General features: G+C 46.1%; 6 protein-coding genes across 6 annotated transcripts; 3 read left to right on the top strand and 3 right to left on the bottom strand.

Annotated features, from left to right (window-relative positions):
* Positions 1 to 72: 72 nt before the first annotated feature.
* Positions 73 to 1,050, top strand: GGS22DRAFT_197360 (uncharacterized protein; the record flags this gene model as incomplete). The annotated part of the gene is made up of 1 exon (XM_047965969.1): positions 73 to 1,050. The coding sequence occupies one exon, from the start codon at positions 73 to 75 to the stop codon at positions 1,048 to 1,050; it is 978 nt and encodes a 325-aa protein (XP_047814625.1).
* A 2,247-nt stretch (positions 1,051 to 3,297) lies between these two features.
* On the bottom strand, positions 3,298 to 6,317 carry GGS22DRAFT_80226 (uncharacterized protein). Its single transcript, XM_047968139.1, has 4 exons — positions 6,213 to 6,317; positions 4,957 to 5,764; positions 3,516 to 4,899; positions 3,298 to 3,456 (listed from the first exon to the last, which is right to left on the bottom strand). Exons 2-4 carry the CDS (start codon positions 5,711 to 5,713, stop codon positions 3,387 to 3,389), a joined length of 2,211 nt encoding a protein of 736 aa, XP_047814624.1. The 5' UTR covers positions 5,714 to 5,764; positions 6,213 to 6,317; the 3' UTR covers positions 3,298 to 3,386.
* Positions 6,318 to 12,125: 5,808 nt separating this feature from the next.
* On the bottom strand, positions 12,126 to 13,047 carry GGS22DRAFT_192925 (COX5B-domain-containing protein; the record flags this gene model as incomplete). Its single annotated transcript, XM_047965333.1, has 5 exons — positions 12,126 to 12,287; positions 12,405 to 12,505; positions 12,563 to 12,721; positions 12,808 to 12,867; positions 12,957 to 13,047. The coding sequence occupies 5 exons, from the start codon at positions 13,045 to 13,047 to the stop codon at positions 12,126 to 12,128; spliced, it is 573 nt and encodes a 190-aa protein (XP_047814623.1).
* A 621-nt stretch (positions 13,048 to 13,668) lies between these two features.
* Positions 13,669 to 15,014, bottom strand: GGS22DRAFT_80183 (NUDIX hydrolase domain-like protein). Its single transcript, XM_047968137.1, has one exon. It carries the CDS (start codon positions 14,883 to 14,885, stop codon positions 14,322 to 14,324), a length of 564 nt encoding a protein of 187 aa, XP_047814622.1. The 5' UTR covers positions 14,886 to 15,014; the 3' UTR covers positions 13,669 to 14,321.
* A 1,503-nt stretch (positions 15,015 to 16,517) lies between these two features.
* GGS22DRAFT_174221 (uncharacterized protein) lies at positions 16,518 to 17,047 on the top strand. The gene has a single exon (XM_047963044.1). It carries the CDS (start codon positions 16,730 to 16,732, stop codon positions 17,030 to 17,032), a length of 303 nt encoding a protein of 100 aa, XP_047814621.1. The 5' UTR covers positions 16,518 to 16,729; the 3' UTR covers positions 17,033 to 17,047.
* Positions 17,048 to 18,710: 1,663 nt separating this feature from the next.
* Positions 18,711 to 21,172, top strand: GGS22DRAFT_174218 (acid protease). Its single transcript, XM_047963043.1, has 4 exons — positions 18,711 to 19,308; positions 19,364 to 19,612; positions 19,672 to 20,337; positions 20,431 to 21,172. The coding sequence occupies exons 1-4, from the start codon at positions 19,104 to 19,106 to the stop codon at positions 20,766 to 20,768; spliced, it is 1,458 nt and encodes a 485-aa protein (XP_047814620.1). The 5' UTR covers positions 18,711 to 19,103; the 3' UTR covers positions 20,769 to 21,172.
* Positions 21,173 to 22,090: the final 918 nt, after the last annotated feature.

Here is a 22,090-nt window from a genome sequence, read left to right as displayed (position 1 = left end):
ACCACAACACACACATATACACACACACAAACACTCATATATATATAAGAAGAAAACACGGCCGTCAGAACAATGGACTTTCTTGATGAGCTCGAGTCGATGGCTCAGGTGGCTGTCCAGCAACCATTCGAATCCAACGAACCTGGCAACGATGATATCAGCAGATGGCAATCATTGTTTGGGTACACCTACTCTCAGGCGGCACAGAAAATCCAAGAGCACAGATCGGATCTTTCTCGTGTTTTGGTCACAGAGTCTCACTGGGAGATTGTGCGCGCGGAGAAAGAAGCACAAGGATACAATAAGGAGGCCTACGAGCATTCTTGCACTCTGACAACCTGTATCACCCCAACGCCACAGAAACGCTCGACAAGGGCTACCAAACCTTCTATCTACCTACTCAAACTCGAAGGACCACTCAGTAACGTGACACAAGTGAAGTCTGCTGCTGGATCCCTGGAAACCCCACCAGAGCTCAGAGGGACGGACGACTCAGGCGAGCCCACGACCTTCTGCAAAATAAACTCAGAAGATAAGGAGAAAATCCTCGACTACCTCTCTCGGCAGGGTTCCCGGTTCCAACCTACCTTCGTCCGATATTCGAAAGCAGAAAAAGATTTATCCGTGGTGTCAGCATACCCCAGCCTCGGCATCGACACTACCATGCCACAGCATCGCCCCGTATCTACAGAGGATCTAAAGTTATGCCCAGCACCAAACCAATTCCCTGTCTGGTACTTCTTCTACGGGACATTGGCCGATCCTGCAGTTATCAAGCGTCTTCTGGGCTGCGAGCCCTCCTATCGCCCCGCGAGCCTGACCCGTGGCGCTCTCAAGACTTGGGGCGGCAAATACAAAGCATTGGTTGACGCTTTCGATGACAGAGCAGAAGTTCAGGGCCATGCATTCCTTGTACAAAGTCAGGAAGAAGAGGATTCCCTCCAACTTTACGAGACCGACAAGTACGATGTAGTTCGGTGCGAAATCCACATGGACGACCAAAGGATCAGAGGTCTCACATTTCGATTCATTGGCGACGTTGATCTATAGTATCGCGCACGATAGGGACCTCTTATTAGGTTAGTGTAGACTCACTATGCACCCAAAAGATCAACCTCGCTCAACTAAGTATATCCTATCCAGCTCCCGTCATCTGCTATACCTACGTAGCGTTGCCGCTGTCGCCCTCCCTAATTTATTACGGAAAAACGTTATTATTCAGTTATAATACCTTACAATAAGTTTCTACTTCATATTGATTGGAAGGCAACTCAGTTTTGCCAATCCAACCTACTGGCCCCGAAACTAAGGGTACATATAAAGGCTAAGGGTCCATACAAGGGGCTAAAAGCAGCGTTTGGGCAGCTGGACACCATGTCCAGAGATGAAATCATAGATCTCATCAGCCCATCAAAATACTTTGCTTGGAATTTTCAGCCTTCGAAAGAAGGGAAATCAGGGTCCATAGAATTTCGCCGACCCCCAGCCGTTATTACGGCTAAGAAAGCCAAACATTGGATTTCCTTCACTATGGCATTCGTATACATGGCTACCAATACCAACGTGGACGCCTTCGTTCGCGCCACTGGGAAGGCGGGGGCTAGGTTCTAGAAGATTGCACCCCCAAACTTCGAGAAGCGGCTACTACGCGCCGCGAAGGAAATTGACATCTTCTGGAGCCTAGACCCTCGCCTTCGCCAACAAGATAATGTAGAAAAACTTTACATCACATCGATGGACGAACGAGCCTTCAGATGGCTTCAGCTATCGGGGCAAGGATATATTAGAATGGAATAAAAATAATTAAAATCAGGAGGTGGCTAGATACTGGATAGTGGGTTAAACCGAGGTTTAGGTTCAACTCCTATTAGGACTTAGACCTGGAGGGAAATTATGACAATGGTTTCAACACATCTTCCTTGTATTATGTGAATTATCCATTTCTTCCATGAATGTGATTCTTTTCTTATTGTTCGTAAGTGCTACCTACGGGCTGGGGATACAGCCTCGCCATTGAATAACTTGGGTGTATTATTCGGTATCTACTCGGGTATTAGACTAAATCGTTGCCAACACGTTCAAGTTCACCGAATAAGAAGATCCCCAATAATTAAATGCGTCGTACTACTTGACTCACCGGTGAACTAGACGATGTTTGTATATGGAGTACTTACCTACCTACCTAGCCCGCATCTATGCAGATCATAACGTCTTATCCCAGTCCTGCATGAAGCCCGCTTCCTGCCGTCTTGGCTTGCTGCCGGATCGAGCCGGGATGTTCGAACAACGCGCCCCTAGAAAAAAAAAAGAAAAATTGCCAGCAGCCGGGATGGGTTGTCCCAAAAAGGACCATACATACCGCCACGATCAGAAAATCAAGAAACCGAACTGGCAGCATGCAGATTCCCGCTTTGACCGGGGCCGCGAACGACTCTACCCATCAATTTACTTTTGGGGGCTAAATAACCAACGAGGTATCCCCCTAATGGATGGATGGATACGTACATGACTACGCCTTACAGATCTGCCGCTACTGTAGGAAATGCCTACACATCACAGATTTCACAGGGATTGCTACGTACCGTACATGCCTACATAGCTAGGCATTGCCAGAATGTCGGGAACGGGGTGTGGGGTTGGTTTCCTTTTCCAGTCTCTCATTTCGTTATGCACGATTTGGTGGTGTGGACGTCGCTACGTCGGTGTAAGCCATGATGTATGGGTACTCTTCTCATGTCACAACTCGCGTCTACGAAGAAAGTCGAAAACGTAGAAAATTATAATCGCAATAGCGAAATCTGATAAATTGAGCCAGCTCAGGCATTCAATTGAATCAATATACCTGTAAATGAATTTTTTTGCGAAAAAAGGAAGAAAAAAAACCGACGCAAATGCATTTGCCTACGCCTTTTCGCCATGCGTCCCTTTCTATGCAGTAGATGTTAAGGTTCGTAGTGTACAATCTCTTTGCCAGAGAATGAATTAATAGACACACGCGACGGGGTGGGTGAGGCCGAACCCATCCTCCGCGCAAATATAGGGAGCATGAGAAAGGGGTGTTGCCACCGAATGCTTCTCTTCCTCTCCCTCTCCTCCTTGTTCTTTCGCAGATATTCCATCTTATTAGCCAGGGCCGTATCAGTATCCCGCCCAATCACCCTTTTGTCCTTCCCTTGGTCCGACCGATTTTTCCGCCCCTGCCAATTCATCCGTGTCCGCGTCCTGAGAAAATAAAAGTGCGTGATGTGAAAACCCTCCTGATTCCTTGTGGCACTCCTTTATTAAATCCCTTCACGATAAGCGGAGGCTTTCGACGTCCGCGAGGTGTCGTAGTTCAAGTCTAAATATAAGAAAACAATGATAGAGGTCAAGTCGATAGGGAAAGTTTAGGTATCCGAATCTTCGTCGGGTAACGTCTTCGATTCCATAGTGTCCCATAATTCTTCCAGTTGGAAGCTGTACGTGAATCTGTTAGCCACACATCTTGATTATCTCGATTAAAACCAACTACTTACCGAGTGGACTTGACAAGCTTGATACCCTTCTTCTTCGCGAAAGCGAGGAACCGCTTCTTGGTACGCTCCCGCTTGAAGTAGGCAAGGACATTGCCACGCTTCTCGTCGTTGATATCTACCAGAATCTTCTGGCTATCTGGTCCGTACCGGATCTCCTTGATCTCCTCTAACGTCAAGTCAAAGTTGATTGGCTTCTGATAGAAGCCCCAGGTAACCTTTGGATGTACGTCCCGCAAGACTTGGTGCTCAAACAGTCCCTTATCCTGCTTCCAAGTCCAGTACTGGGTCACTTCCGTGCTGGTAGTTAATGCGCGCGTTTTGATCTGATACACTCTCCAGTCGAGGTGCATTATCCGCCCGGCAGAGAAAGAGTCTGTCGATGTCCAACCGCTGTAGTCAAGGTCGTCCTCTTCAGGTTCCTGTTTAGGAGGGGATGGCGCGGGCACGGGCACGGGCACGGGTGCGGGTGTGGGTGCGAGTTCTATACGCTGCCGTTTCTGCATGCGAGGCGTGACAGGTTCTAAGTATTCTCCTTGCGGCTGGTCAAGCCCTGCCTTCTGTATGTCTTCCATACTTGGCGCATCGTCGGGGTCCACTTGGCCGATTGATCGCCGACCCTTACGTCGAACCGATCCTGATTCTTGTTTAATCTTCCTAGCTGCTGCCCTTTCCGGATTCCTCTCGTTGAGTTTGTATCCAGATGGCCTTCCTATGTTACCAAACCCGTGCTTTTCTCGCAGAAGTTTTAAGTTGGCGTCATGATACAAATCGTGGGTGGTCTTGGATAGGTTAAACTTATCCCCCTGTGCCTCGGCGATATCGCACATACGCTGGCGTAGCCATTCGAGAGGAGTCATGTCGAGATCAAATTTCTTCAGTTCCTCGTGCACGTTCACCAATCGAAACATCGTGTCGTAGTTGATGAATGTCTTGTAAAACTTATTCATCATTTCCTTGCCCACAAATTGGTACGGATGCCATTGCTCATTTCTAAGAAAGTCGACGACGGCCTGACCCCTATTGACTTGCCGATTAGCCAAGAAAATCGTGTGGCGTATAGCATCAGGCGTCTGCTTGAGCTGTTCTAGCTTCTCCTTCCACTTGTCTAGCTGGGGCTGGATAATCCCATCCAAGGATTCCCACTCGGGGTCCCAGTAAGGATGTGTCATGTTAATTCGTTCGAGAGGGGTCCCGGCAAACATCGGTGGTTCGGTCACAACTTTTCCATCGTCTTTGATGGCCAGCCTCTCACGAGTGATTTCTCGTGCATCGGTGGCTGCCGGCGTTGAGCGCTCCGTCGGAGGTAAGGAGCCCTTTGCGCTAGGTAAGGATTTTCGACCAGATGGCGACTTGGTCTTCGTCTCGATAGATGACTCCGATCCAGCTGGAGAAATAGAAATTAGTCTAACGGCAGAAATAGAACATAGAAGAGTGGACTTACGTGGTTTTCCGGTGGGTGAACGGCCAGCTGCCGGGAAACTCGGTAAACTGTGTCGCTGCTTAGGTTTGAGAGGCCTATCTTTAGTACGACCCGTCGGGTAACCCTCAGCACCGCTCGTCTCCATCTCATTCGACACGCCGTTAGAAGTCGGACCGGGTCTAACGCGGTTACCACCATTGCGTAAGGGCATAACCCTACCATTAATGGACTCTGACTCGTCGACAGGGTTGTGGTATATGCTGCTCAGCAAGTTTCCTGGATCCGCAGGAGGCTCTTCCTCCTCCTCCCGTCGACCACGTCGTCGCGCACCGTTGATACTTGTCCACCCTGCACCATTCGTCTGCGATGGCGCCTCGCGGTTTGACTGTCGACGACTGCTGCTGCTACTCTTGGGTCTCGCATTTTCTTTGGATACGGCGTCTTCGCGTGCGCGTAAAAACCATTCTTCCTGCGCTCGGTCGTCTTTTTGACGCTTCTCTCTAAGACGAAGCTCACTCTCCTCAAAGTCGTGGGCTAATTGCTCCTGCTTCTTTTCATGTTGTTGGATCTTATCCGTGAGAATGAGCAGCTCGTGTTGGAGTTGTGTCCGTGTATCATACAACCGAACCAGGTTATTCCTTAGGCCATCTTGATGGTCGGCGTACTCGTGATTGCGCACTTTGTCTTCTTGAGCTCTATTATACTTGGTTGTTTCCCAGTAACTTCTCTCCATCTCATCCAAATCCTGTCGGCCGGACGGCTCCTTCTTGGCGGACATGACGCCAGTTCAATGCGCGCCCGCCCAATCACGAACGCAACTTTTCTTCTTCTATGATATATTAGTAAGTGTCGTCACTCAAGCTTCGATTATCTGTCAATGAACTTGAAAACTTGAGTATGAGCTATGATGTAAATGGTGGCAAGGGGGCATACCCGGCAACTGCGAGCTAGAGCACGGACAGGTGTAGGCCGGATAGTGTGCGTTGGATGGCTTGGTACATGAGTCGTCTTGCGTGAAGAGGACAAGCCAAAGATGGAAAGAAGCGAAAAGAAGAATGGAAGTATGGAAGTATGGAAATAGCAAGGGAAGAACGAGAGGAGTAAACGGGTAAGAAAAGTGAGATGATGAAGTAAGGCAAGACGAAGAATCTATAATAGAGGACGGTATAGTCGATGTGGGGATGCGGGTCATATTATGATGATATATGGAAGGGAAGTATGTAGTAGGTACGAGTGCACTTGCATTAAGAATTAAGAAAATATGTAATTATACTTACCAGTCTAGGATAGGGTGAATTTATTTAGATTTGAATGAATTAGAGGAAAGGTCGGTTGGCTAGATTAGTCGACTCATGGACCGGCGGAAATAGATACCTAGGTAGATATCTAAAGTTGGTTGGTTGCTTCTACTAATGAGAACTTGTTGTTATTGTTAGACAGATGCAGATGCAGATGCAAGCTCGAGTAAAAAGTAAAGTAAAATAGAGTCGTAGTAGGGTGAAAGAAAAAGAATTGGATTTGAGATTGCAAATAGAAGATCAAATGAGACCGGTCAGGTAATCATTAATCTCTGTACCAGGTATATTACCTATTAGGTACCTAGTAGTAGGCATATCATGATTGTTGTAAGTGCAGGGACTGTGTTGTGGTGTTGAACATTGAAGTGCAGGTAGTAAATTATAAATTATACGAAAAAGGCAATTAATATTAGTTACTTGGGCAGGTGCTTGACGGTGCTTGTGATGACTGCCGGCTACTGCCACCCAAACTACTAGGAGGCAGCTAATTAGTTCGTATAGGGAAAAAAGTGGTGAACGAATGAATAGGAGGCGCATTGGGCAAGTGCTAGATTAAAAAAAGGGGAATTCATGCAAATAGTAAAAGGCAGCTAAGTATCTTGTATCTTAGATACGTAAGTACCTAGGCAGGAACGATGACGATAATGGTTGTAACCCATCAGAAAATAATAGAACAGAGATGTAAATAGTATGTAAGAGAATTAAAAAAGGGGTGGGTGGCCGGATCGAGACACCAAATAAAACTGATGTGCAGGAGCAGAGGTAAATGTGACTGATATACGTGTTCGATGAGATATATAATAAAACACTTGCCTATAGAAGACTCAGTAAGATGGAGCGCTAGGTTAGGAAATTATTGATGACCAGCCTCTATGTGACTAATCGGATCGCTAAAAGTGCCTCTACCTCGGATTCGAAAAATGTTGGAAGCGCTTGCAACTTGTAACCTGTTGGAAGGTTCGGGTAAATATGTTACTCGAGAAAGATCGGTGGCAACAGTAACAGCAACATCGATTACTTGGACTATTGCGAGAGAGAGAAAAAGGGAAGAAAAAGGGCAACGATAGAGCAACAACATAAAAGGGGAAACGAGAAGTCGACGAAAATGCGTGATCTAAAATCCTTGGGAATACGGGGAAAGCAAAACACAGCTAGTGTCCCTGTGTAAGCATACTTACTATATTTGGATGTATGCAATAGGCAAATGCGTATAAGATATCTGGGGATACGTAGTACGCGAAAGGATGAAAGAGTGAGAAGGAGTATAGGACAGCGAGATAGAGGTATGTATGTATGTAGGCAGGTATGTATATTAGATGCAGATGTTATAGTCCAGAGTCAGGGGATAGAATAAAAAAGAACATGACAATATTCCACCTTACATACCTTTAGAGTTAGTAAATCGGTAGATACTGATCAGTAGTAGCAATAATAGTCGATTAGGTGGTGATGGTGGGTAATCCCTATCGCTGGAATCGGGTCGCCGGTACCGAGAAAAAGGGTGAGTGTTTAATTAGGTATTCGTATGCCAGGCGAATCGAATAGTCTTAGCTGGTCCGATCCAGTCCAATAGTCGGAATCAGATGTCGTCGATCTCTCCAAGTTTGGTTCCCCGTTTCGACCAGGCCTGTCGATGCGGCTCCCATTTACAGGGTCCTGGTAAGGAATAGAAGGGGAGAAATGCTCGTTGACGTATGAGCAGGTATTCGGCGGTAGTTGTACGGAATCGACTTATGGAATCAACCTTGGATATGAAAGCTGTCTGCTGGGTGACGACGATGCTGATGATGCTTAGCCTCGAAAAAAGGCTTTATTCCACCCCCTTAGCCGAAATGTTTCTGTTTTAGGAGGTTTATTGCGTTTTGCGCCCTTGTTGGGAGTAGCGTGTTCTTTTTATTGATGACGACGATGGCAGTTCAAATGCCCGTAATGCCTGTAAATGCTTGTAGGTGATGGCGCGTTTCTCCAACGCGCCGGGATATGTAGATGGGGGCTTGAACACCTATGTAGTATGGTCTTGGCAGGGTATATGGACATATGGGCATATGAGCGTATAACCAGAAGAGCGAAAAGGGAAAGAAAAATTGAAAGAAAAAAATGACGAGTTCGAAACGAGCTCAAGTTCTCAAGCAGCAAATTTATCGAATTATAGGTTCTTTTAGGTTAAGTAGAATGCGCAATCATACGGGAAATATGGAAGACATGGAAGACAGGGAGACAGGGTCGCTATCCACTAGCGTCGATGCCATAGAATAATAGCCGGCCAGATCTTGTTTAGACTGGGTTCCCAAGGTTGTCTGGGTATTATCTATCGCATAGCGAATAGCGAATAACGAAAAACGAATAGTACCTACTAGGTAGCAAAGAATCACGCGTGGATGTGAATGTGGACGTGCGCAAGCGAATGACTCGAGAAATGACTGGTAAATAGCATCAAGATATTAAAAAGGGTGCGTAGATGCAGGAAAAGGTAGAAGTAAGTAGTAGGTTTACATTTTAATGTTCCATAGAAACTTTTTTTTTTCAATCAATTATTATTATGGAAGGATGTTTAAGGTGTCCCTTCCAGCTATGTTGGCAGGTACTATGTGAATGGTAAGTTCCAGGTTAGTTAGCTCGCAGGCAGCTATTACCTTGTACTTGCCAGCCTGCACTTTAATACTACTAGACCCTATAATGTATATCTACCTTGCTATAAGAGGTAACTGAGGGTACGTATACCTCCTAGGGAGGTACATACTTATACTATGTAGCCTCAACATTGAATATTCAAATAAATATTTAAATATTCTTAATCCTAATAACTTTCCGAGGTTCCATCTTGATTTCTTATGAATGATGAATGACATACATTTATATTAAACCGTACTCACATACTACTTATTAGGTAGCTACCTTATATAAACTACCTACCTACTTATGTAGTAAGTAAACCGATACTTAAAATCAAACGTTAAGCATTGAATCAATGAGTTCCATGGGTCCATCCTATCCCACTTGTTATCATGTGTCATTAGCAAAACATTTATCCTAAAGGTACTTCCTACCTTCGCCCATACTTACCTAAATAATATAGTATTATGCGTATAACCCTTTTCCTACCTGATAGGATCGCAGGGATGTCATCATCTTTCTCATCCCATGTTCCTTTTTATATATATTAGTATCGGGTTTTCAGTTGGTTTTTCTTTTTCCAAAATGGATATACATCATCGATAGGCAAGGGGAAAGACGGACGAGAAATGCGATAAGCGGGCAACGAATCAACACCGCCAATGCTACGACATATTATTGGCGCGGTATGACACTATTTCTCTGACGTTTTAGGTAGAGGTTACCCATGCATTATTAGACTCGGGCCACGGGTGTACAGTAGTTCTGTGTTGTGTGTTATGGTGTTATGGTGTTATGTGCTATGGGTGGATGGATTTGTGTTATGGATTAATGGATGTATGTGTGCTCTGCGCCGAATACTGAGTGCTAGGTACAATACAATACAGCTAAGTGCTAACCTGGAAGTGCTATATGCAGAGCTAGGAAACATTAAACAAACAACCTACCCACACAACCCACGCACCCACGCGTTGCCCGCAGATGCCAAGGTGTACTCCATCGAGTACATGATATGCAGGTACCTATCATACGTCGATTCTCGACTACCTGTACCCACTCGTCATCGAAGGAATAGTATACGAGTTACATGTTACATGACACCGTTCGTATACCTAGTACCTACCCTTACTACGCACCTGGGGAAACGCATAGGACCCTACGAAGCCTGCTCATAGGACAAGAAGAACGTCAGAGAGAAACTTACATATGTACGATGACTAAGGCTAAAGGGAACATTGAAAGCCTTACTGGCCTTACTGGCCTCTTACTAGTCCTGCCAGGACAGGGAAGCATCGTACCGTCATATCATGTCATCCATTCGAACACTGATGTTGGTCGTGTCAAATTGGAGAATAGTCAGACCCGAACTGACTATATGCATGATTTTTTGGGGGTGGAGGGTGAGCACTAACCTTAGAAGCACACAGCACTGGCTGTACTGGGATTGGTATTATCGAATTGGCCTTGCTTATTACCTAGCTGCCTAGTAGCTTATTAGCTTATTAACTTATTAACGTGTTATGTATTAGGTAGGTATTTACATATTTACACAAAGTACGTGTAATCCCGTTGACACGGAGTACGTATGTGGTATGTTAGTAGAATAGAAAATGAGGCGTGCGATTGGCAGGTAAAGTAGGACAAGAGGCGCTCAACTTTACGGAGATTTCGGGCCAGGGGTTTGAGTGGTGCTGGTGGTCGCGCTCTTCTTATCACGTTTAATAGCTGGAGATGATCCAATATTAATACACACGGGCGCATTATGCATCCAAGTTAAGGGAGGTTCTATAATACTAGGACGATCGGGGAGATATGTAGCCGGTACATGCCGTCTAAATACTCCCTACTAGGTAAATAGTAAATGGTGGTATTCAATTGTAAATTGTAAATAGTCACTGGGTATACTTTTATCAAGTAAGAATTTGGCTGGTTTGGTCAAATGTTAAATTACAATGGTCATCGCTGCGGTTTGGTTGGCGGCCTCGTAATCGCTCTTCCCCTTCTTGATCATTCGCCTCTTGAGCTAGGTAGGTACTATGTAATAGCCAGCTACTACTTATAGCTAGGTAGTGCCTACCTCTTACCTCTAGCCCTAAGCCAATTCTCAGGGCTCCCTTCAATGTTTCTTCTATCTTCCCTCTTTGCGGCGTAGACTTCAAAGCCACAGACTTACATCCATCTACATAGGTAATTAATTCCGCATACGTATTTACGTAGACGCGCATAAACATACAGACAAATGTTCTCATTTGCAGGTAGGATTTTGGAGGACGCGTTGGAAGTAACATGGAATGATATAAATAGAGAGTTCCGGTCTCACGAATCCAAAGTTGGTACCATCATTCATCCATTCATCGTCATACTCCGTACTCCCGTATCCGATCTAATCTATCAGACTTGGCAAACTAAATGTTCCAAGGTTACCACAATTATCATAATTATTACATTACCTAGTACAGCTATTCATTCGTTTTTATTTCTAATAGCCTACATCCCTATACTACATACCTAGTACTACGCCTATCCCCAGTTCTCCTTTATGTGTACATATAGATAGGTAGGCACATCCTTAGGTAGAACACTACATATGTAAGAGGCGTCCTACCTAATTAGGTAGGATTATATCATAATCCCTGCCAAGTGCTCCTACAACTGTGTACCTAGGTGTGTAAAACTATACCGTTATCCGAGGTCCCGCGAATAAGATCGCTACATGTATTCGCCAAATTTTTACTTCTCGGTAGGTACCTAATACCTACTGTACCTACATGTAGCATTTAATCTACATTATGTAACCTTAAAACTCTATTAGAAGACATCTGGAGTCAAGTATTCTATTCCCCACCTTTCATGTACCGAACTGGCTATGATTAATCTCTCCCAGATATTTATCTAGGTATATTTATATGTATATAGGAGGCGAGCAAGCATGACCGAAGTAGTAGGTGTGGACGGGTGGGTTTCTATACTTGGCGTCATACGGTAGAAAGGCCACAGCCTACAGGGAAGAAGCCAATTAATATAATCGACCACGTTGTACCAGCCATCATCAAGGGAGGTAGCTATCATGTAGGTACTAGGCAGCTAGGTAGGAAAGGAACGGCGAGACAACACGTGCAGCGGCTGCAAGTTTCATCGAATTCTATACACCTAGGCAGCCTTCTGCGATATACATGTTCACATCCCTTGCCATCCTCTACGCAGCCTCGTCGCATCATCGCCCAGCTTTTGTATTCTCGGGAATATATACCTAGGTACCTACTAGGTAGGTAGGGACATTTACCAGTATTCCGGCTTGACGTAGTTGGCGAATGTCTTAGGCTCTTCATAACCGTGGTGGTCATGGTGGTGGCCATGGCCATCATCTTGAGGTCCAATGTATTCCATTTTGTAGACACTGCCGCACTCGGGACATCGCTCCATCGGTCGCTCGCGGGACATCTATATAAATATATTGTCAATTAAGCCTCGCCCAGCCAAGCCTGCGCATCCTAACGGAGAAATATGGCATTTTCGCAAATTTATAGCAAGGCTAGAACAGGAAAGGAAATAACGTACGCCGAGCCAGTTAACGATGTGAGAGTCGGAGGGGAAGCCAGTGCAACCGGCGTACTGCTCGTCACCAGCAGACCTGACTAAGATTGGATCGTTGACAGTTCCTAGGATACGCCATCAGCTCAATTTGCCTTCTGTGGCTGACAAGGTTAGGTCCGTACCTAGCCGCGAAGAATCGAGGGGTCGCATATCAAAGATATCCACACCCTCTATCTTGCCGAGAATTTCCAATCGTTCCAAACCTGTGGACTGCTCGAGATCGGTAGGGACGGTACCGGGCGCGGCACCGGGTCCGAGAAGGTCTTCTTCGGTCCTGATTTCTGTATATTGTGATGCCCAAAGTCAACAAAGTTTGCCCACGCCATATAGCTCATATAAAACTCAATTGGATCCAATTAGTTCATACCGCTGAAGGTCTTCATCTTTTTGCTAGTGCTAGGGGAAGCCTGGACATTCTTCGCGTCGCCTAAAGGTGCAAAATATCAGCTTCGTCCATAATAATCGGTCTATCGTACGATGCGCCTTCGGCTATGACACGGGATCGGTATTTCTTACGGCGGATAGCTGAGACGGTAAATGTTCGTCGAGCTGCGGGAGATACGGCTGCCCGACGGGCAACAGCCACTGCTGTGCGTTGCAGGAACATGGCGTAGGCGATTGGGAGTGGAGATTTAAATTATTCGGCGGGTGGTGTTGAGGTTGGTGGATGGTGACGTTTTGTGATTGTGATTGTAAATTGGAGGTTTAGAAAAGAGGGATTTGCGAGTGGTCTGATTTGATGATTGTACCGCTGTACCGAACCGAAAGCTTGGACTTTCTGCTCCTGGCACCCGATTGCCAAGGTTCTTTCCCTATTTGGGACCATAGACGAACCATATCGAGGTCCCCACCGCATTAACCATGTCGTTAGTCATCAATTCTGAAAGTTGTAAACCTTCGATCACATGATCTCTGTACAACTGTAATAGACTGGATTTGGTGCAACAGTCGACTCATTGGGACGTTGGTAGCATTTAAGAGTACCCGCATTTAAATCTCAAGTAACCCCAAACTTTTAAAGATGAATCGACTAAATCAACCATATCACACTGCATTCTCACCTGTTTTATACATAATCTATGCACGAAAATGTGCGCTGGCGAGAGCATATGCCTCATACTTGCAGCCTTTTCATCTTTAATTAATACACATTTGATCGCATACTTATTTGGTCAAGTCTAGACTACGGCAGTACCGATGGTCTAGGCTATAGCCATAGCTAATATCTCATGGATCTCGTGGATTTCATGGATCTCACGGTTGCTTATAGACGCCTCGATGAGGAAAAGAGGCATGCGCAACCAATATTGAGGTCTTCTGACCTTATGTCCGTTGCCTACTCCTAGTCTCGCCTTTCCGGGTTACAGGCGACAACACAACGTGGCGCATACATGACTGCCTTATGCATGTCCTGCCTACCTAGTACTTGGCTCTTCAATGGCAGCCTGCCAAGATAGTGGCGATGCGTCGCAAATGACTACCTACCTATTACCTAGTACCTACCTAGGTAGTATGTCAGACAACCTTGATCCATTTTGACGAAGATAGCGACAGCGGAATATTCAATAAACACCAGTCTACTCATTGCAATGAAACTAAGAATACCGAGAGTGGTATCCTGTATGAAACAATCACACCCATCCTCTGCAATTATGAGACGACATACTGAAGAAATAGTCGACATTAACCTAACAGCTAGATACATATGTGACATCTGATACCTAGGTAGGTATGGCCCTCTACTCATGTATGTACTCTAATACAACCAGATCCATGTACCAATAGCGAGTCTCCCCTCCTGTCTATCTGAACGTCTACCAAACGAGGACCGAAATCGCACTCGTACGCGTACGCGCCATATCCGCTAAAGCTCAAGGCTACCTACTTCTCCTTCCTGGACTGGAAAGCCTTGAGGACTGACTGCCGTTGCTCACGAAAGGTGTACTTGAATTCGACATCGCCACACACACCACTCTGAGCCTCCTCTTCGGTAACCCACAAGAATGCCTGGTGCTCATTCGGATCCAATTTCACCTCATACCCATCCACTTCAACCAGAAAGGAAAACTTGCACATGCGCCGAGTTTCCCGGATGAAGAACACCTCGCGTCCGCCAATAAGGGGACCGATAAAGTTGGCGCATAACCCGCTTTCCTCCCATAGCTCGCGCGCTACGCCATGCAGCAGAGACTCGTCTTCGAAGTCGCATGATCCACCCGGTATCTCCCATAGCGACGGCATCGAATCATGCGCCGCCCGTTGGACAAGGAGCAATTTCCCTTCGGGGTTGAAGACAAAGGCACCGACAGCTATGCCATTGAAGTCCGGGTGGGCGATCAGATACTCCCGCATAGACAGGTTATAGCTTGCCGACGAAGGCGAGAAGGCGAAATTTGTTGGAGCCGAAGGCGCGGATCCCGCAGGTGCTTCTACTAGCTCGCCCATTGTGACTGCTATGTAACTTGTGTGATATATTGTAAAATGGTTCGTAGTAAACTTAATATCTTATAAGCAGTAATCAAGTATGTTTCTTGGGATTTCTTGAGCGTTATGAGAAATTCTGTTGATTCAATGCAAATATCGAGAGTGGTAGTGAATGATTATATAGCATCCGGGAAAGGGTCCAGACCCGAATTGATCGCTTGTCATTGCCGTGACCGAAGAGGACCTAGATCGGGATTATCGGGCTAGTAACTGATTCAAAATGACCAGTCAGAACTTTAGACTATCCCCTTTATGCCCCTCCCCTCCCCGTAAAATGCTTGAGGCTGAACAAAGTGGACAAAAGGACGGAAGCCTTAGAGCTTCAATGCCCACTTTCTGCCCCCAATATTCCCATACTTCCATGTCCACATGTCAATATATCAATATGTTAAGCATGGCGAAGTTATTAGCGTTGACATTTGCCCAACAGTTTCAGGCAACTATCATGCAAAATGTAACAACCTGAAATGGAAAAAACAGCGAACAGATCCGCTAGATGACGGTAGTTTCAGGGACATCACAAAGGATAGCTGGAGAAACCTATAGATTGCCCAGTGCTGCGAGCGTCTTACTCATGCAGCTTACCTACCTAGGTACCTAGTGTGTTAGACATTCTCTTCATCGTTGAAGAATTATTGTGACGGGGCACGTGAGGGTGTTGGTATCAGCTTAAGAAATTTTAGTCGGGTAGAGCGGAGTTATCAAATGTCGTTTGCGCCTCCAACGCCCCGATATGCATACACGTTAGCAGGGGTCGTGCCGTGTCTGGAAGGGAGGTGAAATCAACTTACTCCGCGCCTACCGGTTCTATATCTACATGTACATCTATCTATGGTAATTAGGTAAGCATATGCAAAGTGAACTTGATTGTCATCAAGATCAACGAACAACGGAAAGCTAACATTAAAATTCCTAGTGAATGATGTCATACTATAAGGATAAAAGGGAAAGAGCCATGATTACGGTAATTCATATAAAATTATGTCGCATTAAAGTACAGGCAGGTAGGTACTATACTTAGGTACATAGTTATTAGTGATTGGGCTGTCGGGTTATTCCAGTAGAAGGCGTAACCCCTCCGTCGCTTCTTCACATACATCAAAAGACCATCATCAAAAGGCCAATCTTACCCCTGATCATAATTCTCAAAAGTTCTTCTCTAAAATCCCACCAGCAAAGCAAATAAATCAAAAAGTACCCCGAATCTCGCAGGGGTCGCCGATTAAGAGACGCCACACATAATATGTTCGCTCACAATGCCTATCTCGCATGCAAGCTGGACACACGACACACGGGACGGCTCACATTATAGACGACATCATCAGATCATTACCTTTTTAGAGGTATATAAATAAGTATTGTGTTCGAAGAGCTGCCAGCCTCATCGCAAAATACAACCATCCTACAGTCATTCCCGTTTACCAACTCTTACGCTCAGTCACTAAAGAACGAACGTTCCCTCCATAACCTAGCAAATTTCTGTTGATAGCCGGATAAGGAGATCAAGAAGAATAACCCTTCGAACAAGCATTCATCGATGCTTCAACTCTGTTCTCTTAGCTCTCAAAAAGGTGAAACATGGGAGGCTGATCGGAAGTCCGAACGTGCAAAGATTGCGAATGGAGATACCATCAAAGACGCACGATGAACCCGGTACATAAAAACGACAAATGAAGCACAGGAAAGGATTTAACTTGTCCATTCATTGACCATGGAACAATCCCCGGCGACTTACTTTTAACGAGTTCGCAGGTATTGTTATCACTCTAGTCATGCAGAAGCCCAAGACAAGCATTTAGTAGAAGATGCTATTTCATCATGTCTTGCAGCTCCAATGCATTGCTGATCCCCTACCGATTTTCTGTGGCTGGTCAATCACCGGGTTGGAAGGTCATGTCCTAAATACACCAGCACAAATATTTCGACACAAGCGAAACGTCAACTTGTCTGGACCTGAGTGGATATCTAGGAGGGATAGACCTTCTGTGCCGGGTATCCAAAGCGGTCGCTATACATCGAGGTTGACAGAAAATCCTCCATCGCATTTTCCCGGCATCAATCTTAATGGGCTGAGAGAGTATTCACCTTCCTATGCACATCGTGCTTAGTGGAGGGTCTTGAATCAACATACACTCTCGGCGTGGTATTGTGGGATCAAATGCCGGAGCAGATCACATGCATACTGTCGTTTAGACGAGGGACATGCGTTTTCACTCGGGTGTCGGTTTGCGGACCACTGGCGATTATCAAAATTGTTCCAAAAACCCGCGATATATCAAGGCGCTCTATCCCCAGATACCTACAAATCTTTGAACGGAAATTGAACTCTTAAGGCAAGTTCCTAGAGACTTTACAGCAGTCATGCTCGCACTTTTGGGTCGGATAAGAAATGACTAAATAATGGTCGATAAATCCCGGGTGCAGAGGGCTTCGTTTTTGCATCATATCTATTAGGAACGTGTTAACAAAAAGTCCACCCGAACAGGCGAGAGAAACGAATCAGACCCGATAAGCACCTGCTCTGATGTAGATAATTCCCTCCTCCGGGGATGAATGTTGAGTGGGGTTAGGAATAACCCGTCACGGAACGGAAGAGGCCATCAAAGCTGTGGACTCCGGGCCGATCGCTATGGTAGACACGAGATCTGCGTACCGAAGATAATATCGGAGGATGCGATATCTTTTGTCGATCAATGCTTACTACCCTAATTATGGACTTCCAATTCTGAATGAATTCAAGTATACGGTGCCGAGGACTATGCTCGTACAATTTATTGTTCCTATTAATGGACAACGTGGGGTTCTTCTGCATCTGAGACATGACGGACAGGTTGAGACGAACCGACGGAGCCCACGAAGCGGAAACACGTGTGGAATGTCTCCAATTGGTAATCGGTGCTGTTAAACGAAGCCTTTCTGGGACAGTTCACATCATGAAATTATAGAACGTCTAGATTAAAGAGGTAGGAAAGGCAAGTCGTTCTCTCTTTTGTCGAACTTACTAATATCTACACTCACAGCCTTAATAGGACATATATGTATTGATTCATCGGAAATAATTTACGATATTATGTACGAAATACGCATTTACGCGAAAGTCCAAGAAAAAAAGGAAGAAAAAAAGACTCGACTAACGTGAAACGGGTAGGACTTGTCCTATTCGACATCTTGGCAAGTTCTCGTGTTGTGGCTCGTGCCACCCCCTTTGAACCAGCTAGAACCCTGCGAATTTGCGAATTTGTCTTAGGTTTTAGTCGACCTAGCAGTCGCCCAGCTAGCTAAGAAAACGTGGAGTTTCTATCGGATTTCATACGTGAGCGAAACCATGAAGATTCGGTATGATCAGCCTCAAGCATACCCTTTTACCGTTCGATAAACATGCTATATTAGAGAATAGTATTATTATAGATGCCTTGTGTTCTCTCATTGAAGGCTTCCTCAACGATCTCTAATGAATACCAACGAAGGTGTTCTTAGCTGTGAGTCGAATACGACTCAAGGTTGTTGAAACGAGGTTACCTCACATATGTAGTAACATATGCAGTATTAGAGGATGCCTCAAGTTGCACTGAAACGCCATTGTTAATTAAAGAGACACCGACCCAATATGCCCAGCTGCCTGGGTTTTACTATTAGCGATGCCTAGAGCCGCAACAGGTTCGAACCCCTGCGCCATACCCTATGAGGATCTCGGCAATGGGTAGCTTACCTCTCACCCTCGCCGGGGTGTCTTGGAGCTCACGATATTCTCCAATTGAATCTTCCTCAGCCTGCCTTGTGATCTTCCTTTTACTTTCTTAGTTTGCTTGTCACTTCTAATCGGCCGTGGTTCATTGCTACGGCGTTATTTTCTCTTTCTTTTCATTTGACATCCGACCGGTCGGCTCGGCATTTTTATTCGTTTCTTAATTCTCATTTTTATATTGTTTCCGGCCGTATCTTTCGTTTCTTACCGACATCCTAGACGGATTTTTTTTCGTTCATCCTTCCTTCAACCTGGACCGTCAGATAGATCGAAACGGATATAGGAAAGTAGACGGAGCTGCTGGGCCAGCGACAGATTATCCAGCAGTGATAAGGACTATAGACGAAGTTTGAAGCCGATCTATAATTCATACGTCGTAGTGAATCCATGCGGGAACTTAAACGGTAGTCCTCAAAGCTCCCACCCTGCCAGAGATGGCAGTCCGACTCATCTTATTCCTTCACCTAATAATAGGAGCTCATTGTCATGTCGCTGCCCTCGAGCGCCGGTCTGACCTCTATGTCAAGTTACCTGTCGTACATTCCACGAACAAAAAGGTATTCTCAGACTTCGGGGATAGACGAGCGATAACAACCGTGCCTCTTGCCAATCGGTCTGATGTAGCATACTATGCACAACGTTGGTAATCCCTCTCCCCTTATACCGCCCGCTAGATCTTACTAAAATATGAAAGTTGAGATTGGCACGCCAGCACAGCAGGTCTATGTCCAATTAGATACCGGCTCGTTCGAACTTTGGGTGAATCCCGACTGCTCAGATCTTCAGGGCTCAGCAGACATCAAATTCTGTCAGGCAGTAGGGCATTATACGCCATCATCTTCATCGAGTGCCAAACAAGTGGCTGGTACAAAGACATTGCGGTATGGCATTGGTAGCGCCCAGATCCAGTATGTCGCGGATGATATCGGGCTTGCGGGCACGAGTGAGTTTCCCTTTGAACCTACCGTGGTAGGATCCAGAATCTAACATTTGACTACCTAGACTCGAAGCTGAAAGGGGTTCAGTTTGGAGTTGCTGTGGATACGGTTGATGAATTTGCTGGTATTCTAGGGATCGGCCACGGAGCCAACGTAACGATTAACTATAATAACTTCATAGACGAGTTGGCGGTACAAGGAGTGACAGGAACGAAAGCGTTTAGTTTGGCGCTCGGCAGTAAGGATGAGCAGGAGGGCGTCGTCATATTTGGCGGGCTGGACAAGGGCAAGTTCACCGGTAATCTTCAAACGCTACCGATCATCCCGGCTTCGCAATCACCAGACAAGGTCCCGAGGTATTGGGTAAACATGACGTCCTTAAGCCTCACCCCGCCGAGCGGCCAGAATAAGGTATACGAGAACACCACGATGGCTGTTTTCCTCGACAGCGGCGCCACCCTCACCTTGCTGCCGACGAAGCTGGCGAATGCGATCGCGGCGGACTTCGGCGCTGAAACTACGGACTCCAACGGATTTTACCCGGTCGACTGCTCTCTCAACGACCTGCCGGGTACCCTCAACTTCGCGTTCAACGGTGTCATGATCAAAGTACCGTATAACGAGCTCGTCAGAGAACTCGCAACAGGTTTTGGAACGCAGTGCTTTTTGGGAATCAGCCCGAGCGACGACTTCACACTCCTCGGGGATACTATGCTGCGTTCTGCTTACGGTAAGTCGAGGCCTACCTACTAATATCTCCTAAGGTCTTAAGAAGGTCATTCTCGTTTGGATAGGAAATCAAAACTAACAAGACTTCCCACAGCCGTCTTCGACCAGACCAATAACGCGATACACCTAGCCCCGTACGTTAACTGCGGCACGAACGAAGTAGAGATCACGCCACAGACGAACATGGCGACTATCAAGGGCGACTGCGCCGCGCCGGCGGCCAAGAACGCGGCGTCGACGGCTACGGGCGGATCCGCTACCGCGACGGGATCCGGGGCTGCGAAGACTACGTCGCCTATCACCGCGACGAGCGGCGCTGACCAAGTGACGGCGAAGAGCGCGGGATCGAGGAATAGTGTTAAGTGGGGGTTGGGGTTGTGGTTGGGGGTTGCGACGCTTTGGGGGGCGGTGGCTGTGGTGGGGGTATTTTGAGATACGAGCAAGCGATGTTTATTTGCTTTAGAAAAGAAATATTTTATGATTTTGAATGAACGATATTCATTTACGAGACTTCCGTCATAGTGTGAGGTTTGAAGTTCGAGGTATAGACGTGGTATTGGGGGCTCCACGATGCCGGCGTGACTCATGGCTCGGATGGGCGGAGAAAGTCTTGAAGATCGGTGGCTTGAATATCTGTTTGCACATCCATCATGCGCTTCGTTGCGCTAATGCTGAAGGACCACTTAGGTATCTAGGTTCTCGCGGAATTGATGTTACGTTATATCGAGCAATACCTACTTTGGTAGGTGGCTTGTATGTAAGGACTGTGTTAACGGACTTCTATAACGGGCGCGCTCATCTATTCTAAGAAAGGTTTATAGAGCAGTATGCATACCTAATGATTGGGGGTAGCCTCGGCTTAGGGAATAGCAAAATTGATTGAACTGTGGGAATTTACTGGATTTTAAATATGCGTGTTTGGTCGAAAGGGGCTGGTGGTCGCTTTGGAGGACGAACGTTTGTTTGGGGGTATGCGGTAATGGAACTAACAACCAACAACCAATAAGAGACGTACAGTACGCTGTATGTATCGACGCATGTAAAACGAAAACGAATCGATATACATAACCGTCGTTTTCGTAAATTGTTGTTCTCCCAATATCCCGTATTCTAACGGCTCAGTAAGGTAGGCTATTCCAGTCTTGTCCTAATTTAAATACATAATTACCTTACTTAGACCTAGATAAGTACTTCGTAAGTACATTCATAACCATCACTTGCTCATCGTGGCGCCGGATGTCGTATATTGACCCATCCAATCTTCGCCCAACTTCGGCTCGGCTTTGCTTTTGCTTACTGTACCTATCCTCTATCTCGGTCCCGGGTGCTTCTGCCGGCGCTGGGGAGGCTTCCCGCTTCCCTGTAGGTGGATGGGTGGATGGGTGGGTAGCGATGGATCTTGATCTAGCGTCGTCGCACACGATCAGGTTGCTCGGCATGCGTGTGTTACTGCTGATGCTGCTGTGTTACGCTGCCGTCCGGAGTTGTAGATGGGGTGTGACGAGTGTCTTGGCTGTTCTTGACGGCTTGGGAATTTCTTGTTTTGGAGTGGAAGTGAAGCCTCACGTTTATATGATTTTGTAGGCTCCTGGTGGAAGTATGACGTGCATGTAAATAGAAGCTCGAGTTGTTAACCACGAAATATCTACGTACTTCAAGACACAAGAACAAGAGGACAGATTTCGTCCCAGCTAAATGGCGTCAAACGCAATAATTCATAAAGAATCTATATATGTATGTATGTGGGTAAACAC

The sequence above is a fragment of the Annulohypoxylon maeteangense genome (assembly GCF_022496945.1).
Source record: "Annulohypoxylon maeteangense strain CBS 123835 unplaced genomic scaffold GGS22scaffold_23, whole genome shotgun sequence".
Taxonomy (NCBI): Eukaryota; Fungi; Ascomycota; class Sordariomycetes; order Xylariales; family Hypoxylaceae; genus Annulohypoxylon; species Annulohypoxylon maeteangense.
The sequence above is the reverse complement of the archived record's forward strand: the minus strand, read 5'-3'. Positions and strand labels throughout refer to the sequence as shown.

Coding starts and splice junctions, on each gene's coding strand:
- GGS22DRAFT_80226 (XM_047968139.1), bottom strand. CDS start 5,713: ATGTCCGCCAAGAAGGAGCCGTCCGGCCGACAGGATTTGGATGAGATG. Junction 4,900..4,956: donor TTCACCCACCGGAAAACCAC/GTAAGTCCACTC, acceptor CTATTTCTCCAG/CTGGATCGGAGTCATCTATC. Junction 3,457..3,515: donor AAGCTTGTCAAGTCCACTCG/GTAAGTAGTTGG, acceptor ATTCACGTACAG/CTTCCAACTGGAAGAATTAT.
- GGS22DRAFT_80183 (XM_047968137.1), bottom strand. CDS start 14,885: ATGGGCGAGCTAGTAGAAGCACCTGCGGGATCCGCGCCTTCGGCTCCA.
- GGS22DRAFT_174221 (XM_047963044.1), top strand. CDS start 16,730: ATGCTATTTCATCATGTCTTGCAGCTCCAATGCATTGCTGATCCCCTA.
- GGS22DRAFT_174218 (XM_047963043.1), top strand. CDS start 19,104: ATGGCAGTCCGACTCATCTTATTCCTTCACCTAATAATAGGAGCTCAT. Junction 19,309..19,363: donor TGTAGCATACTATGCACAAC/GTTGGTAATCCC, acceptor AAAATATGAAAG/TTGAGATTGGCACGCCAGCA. Junction 20,338..20,430: donor TATGCTGCGTTCTGCTTACG/GTAAGTCGAGGC, acceptor GACTTCCCACAG/CCGTCTTCGACCAGACCAAT.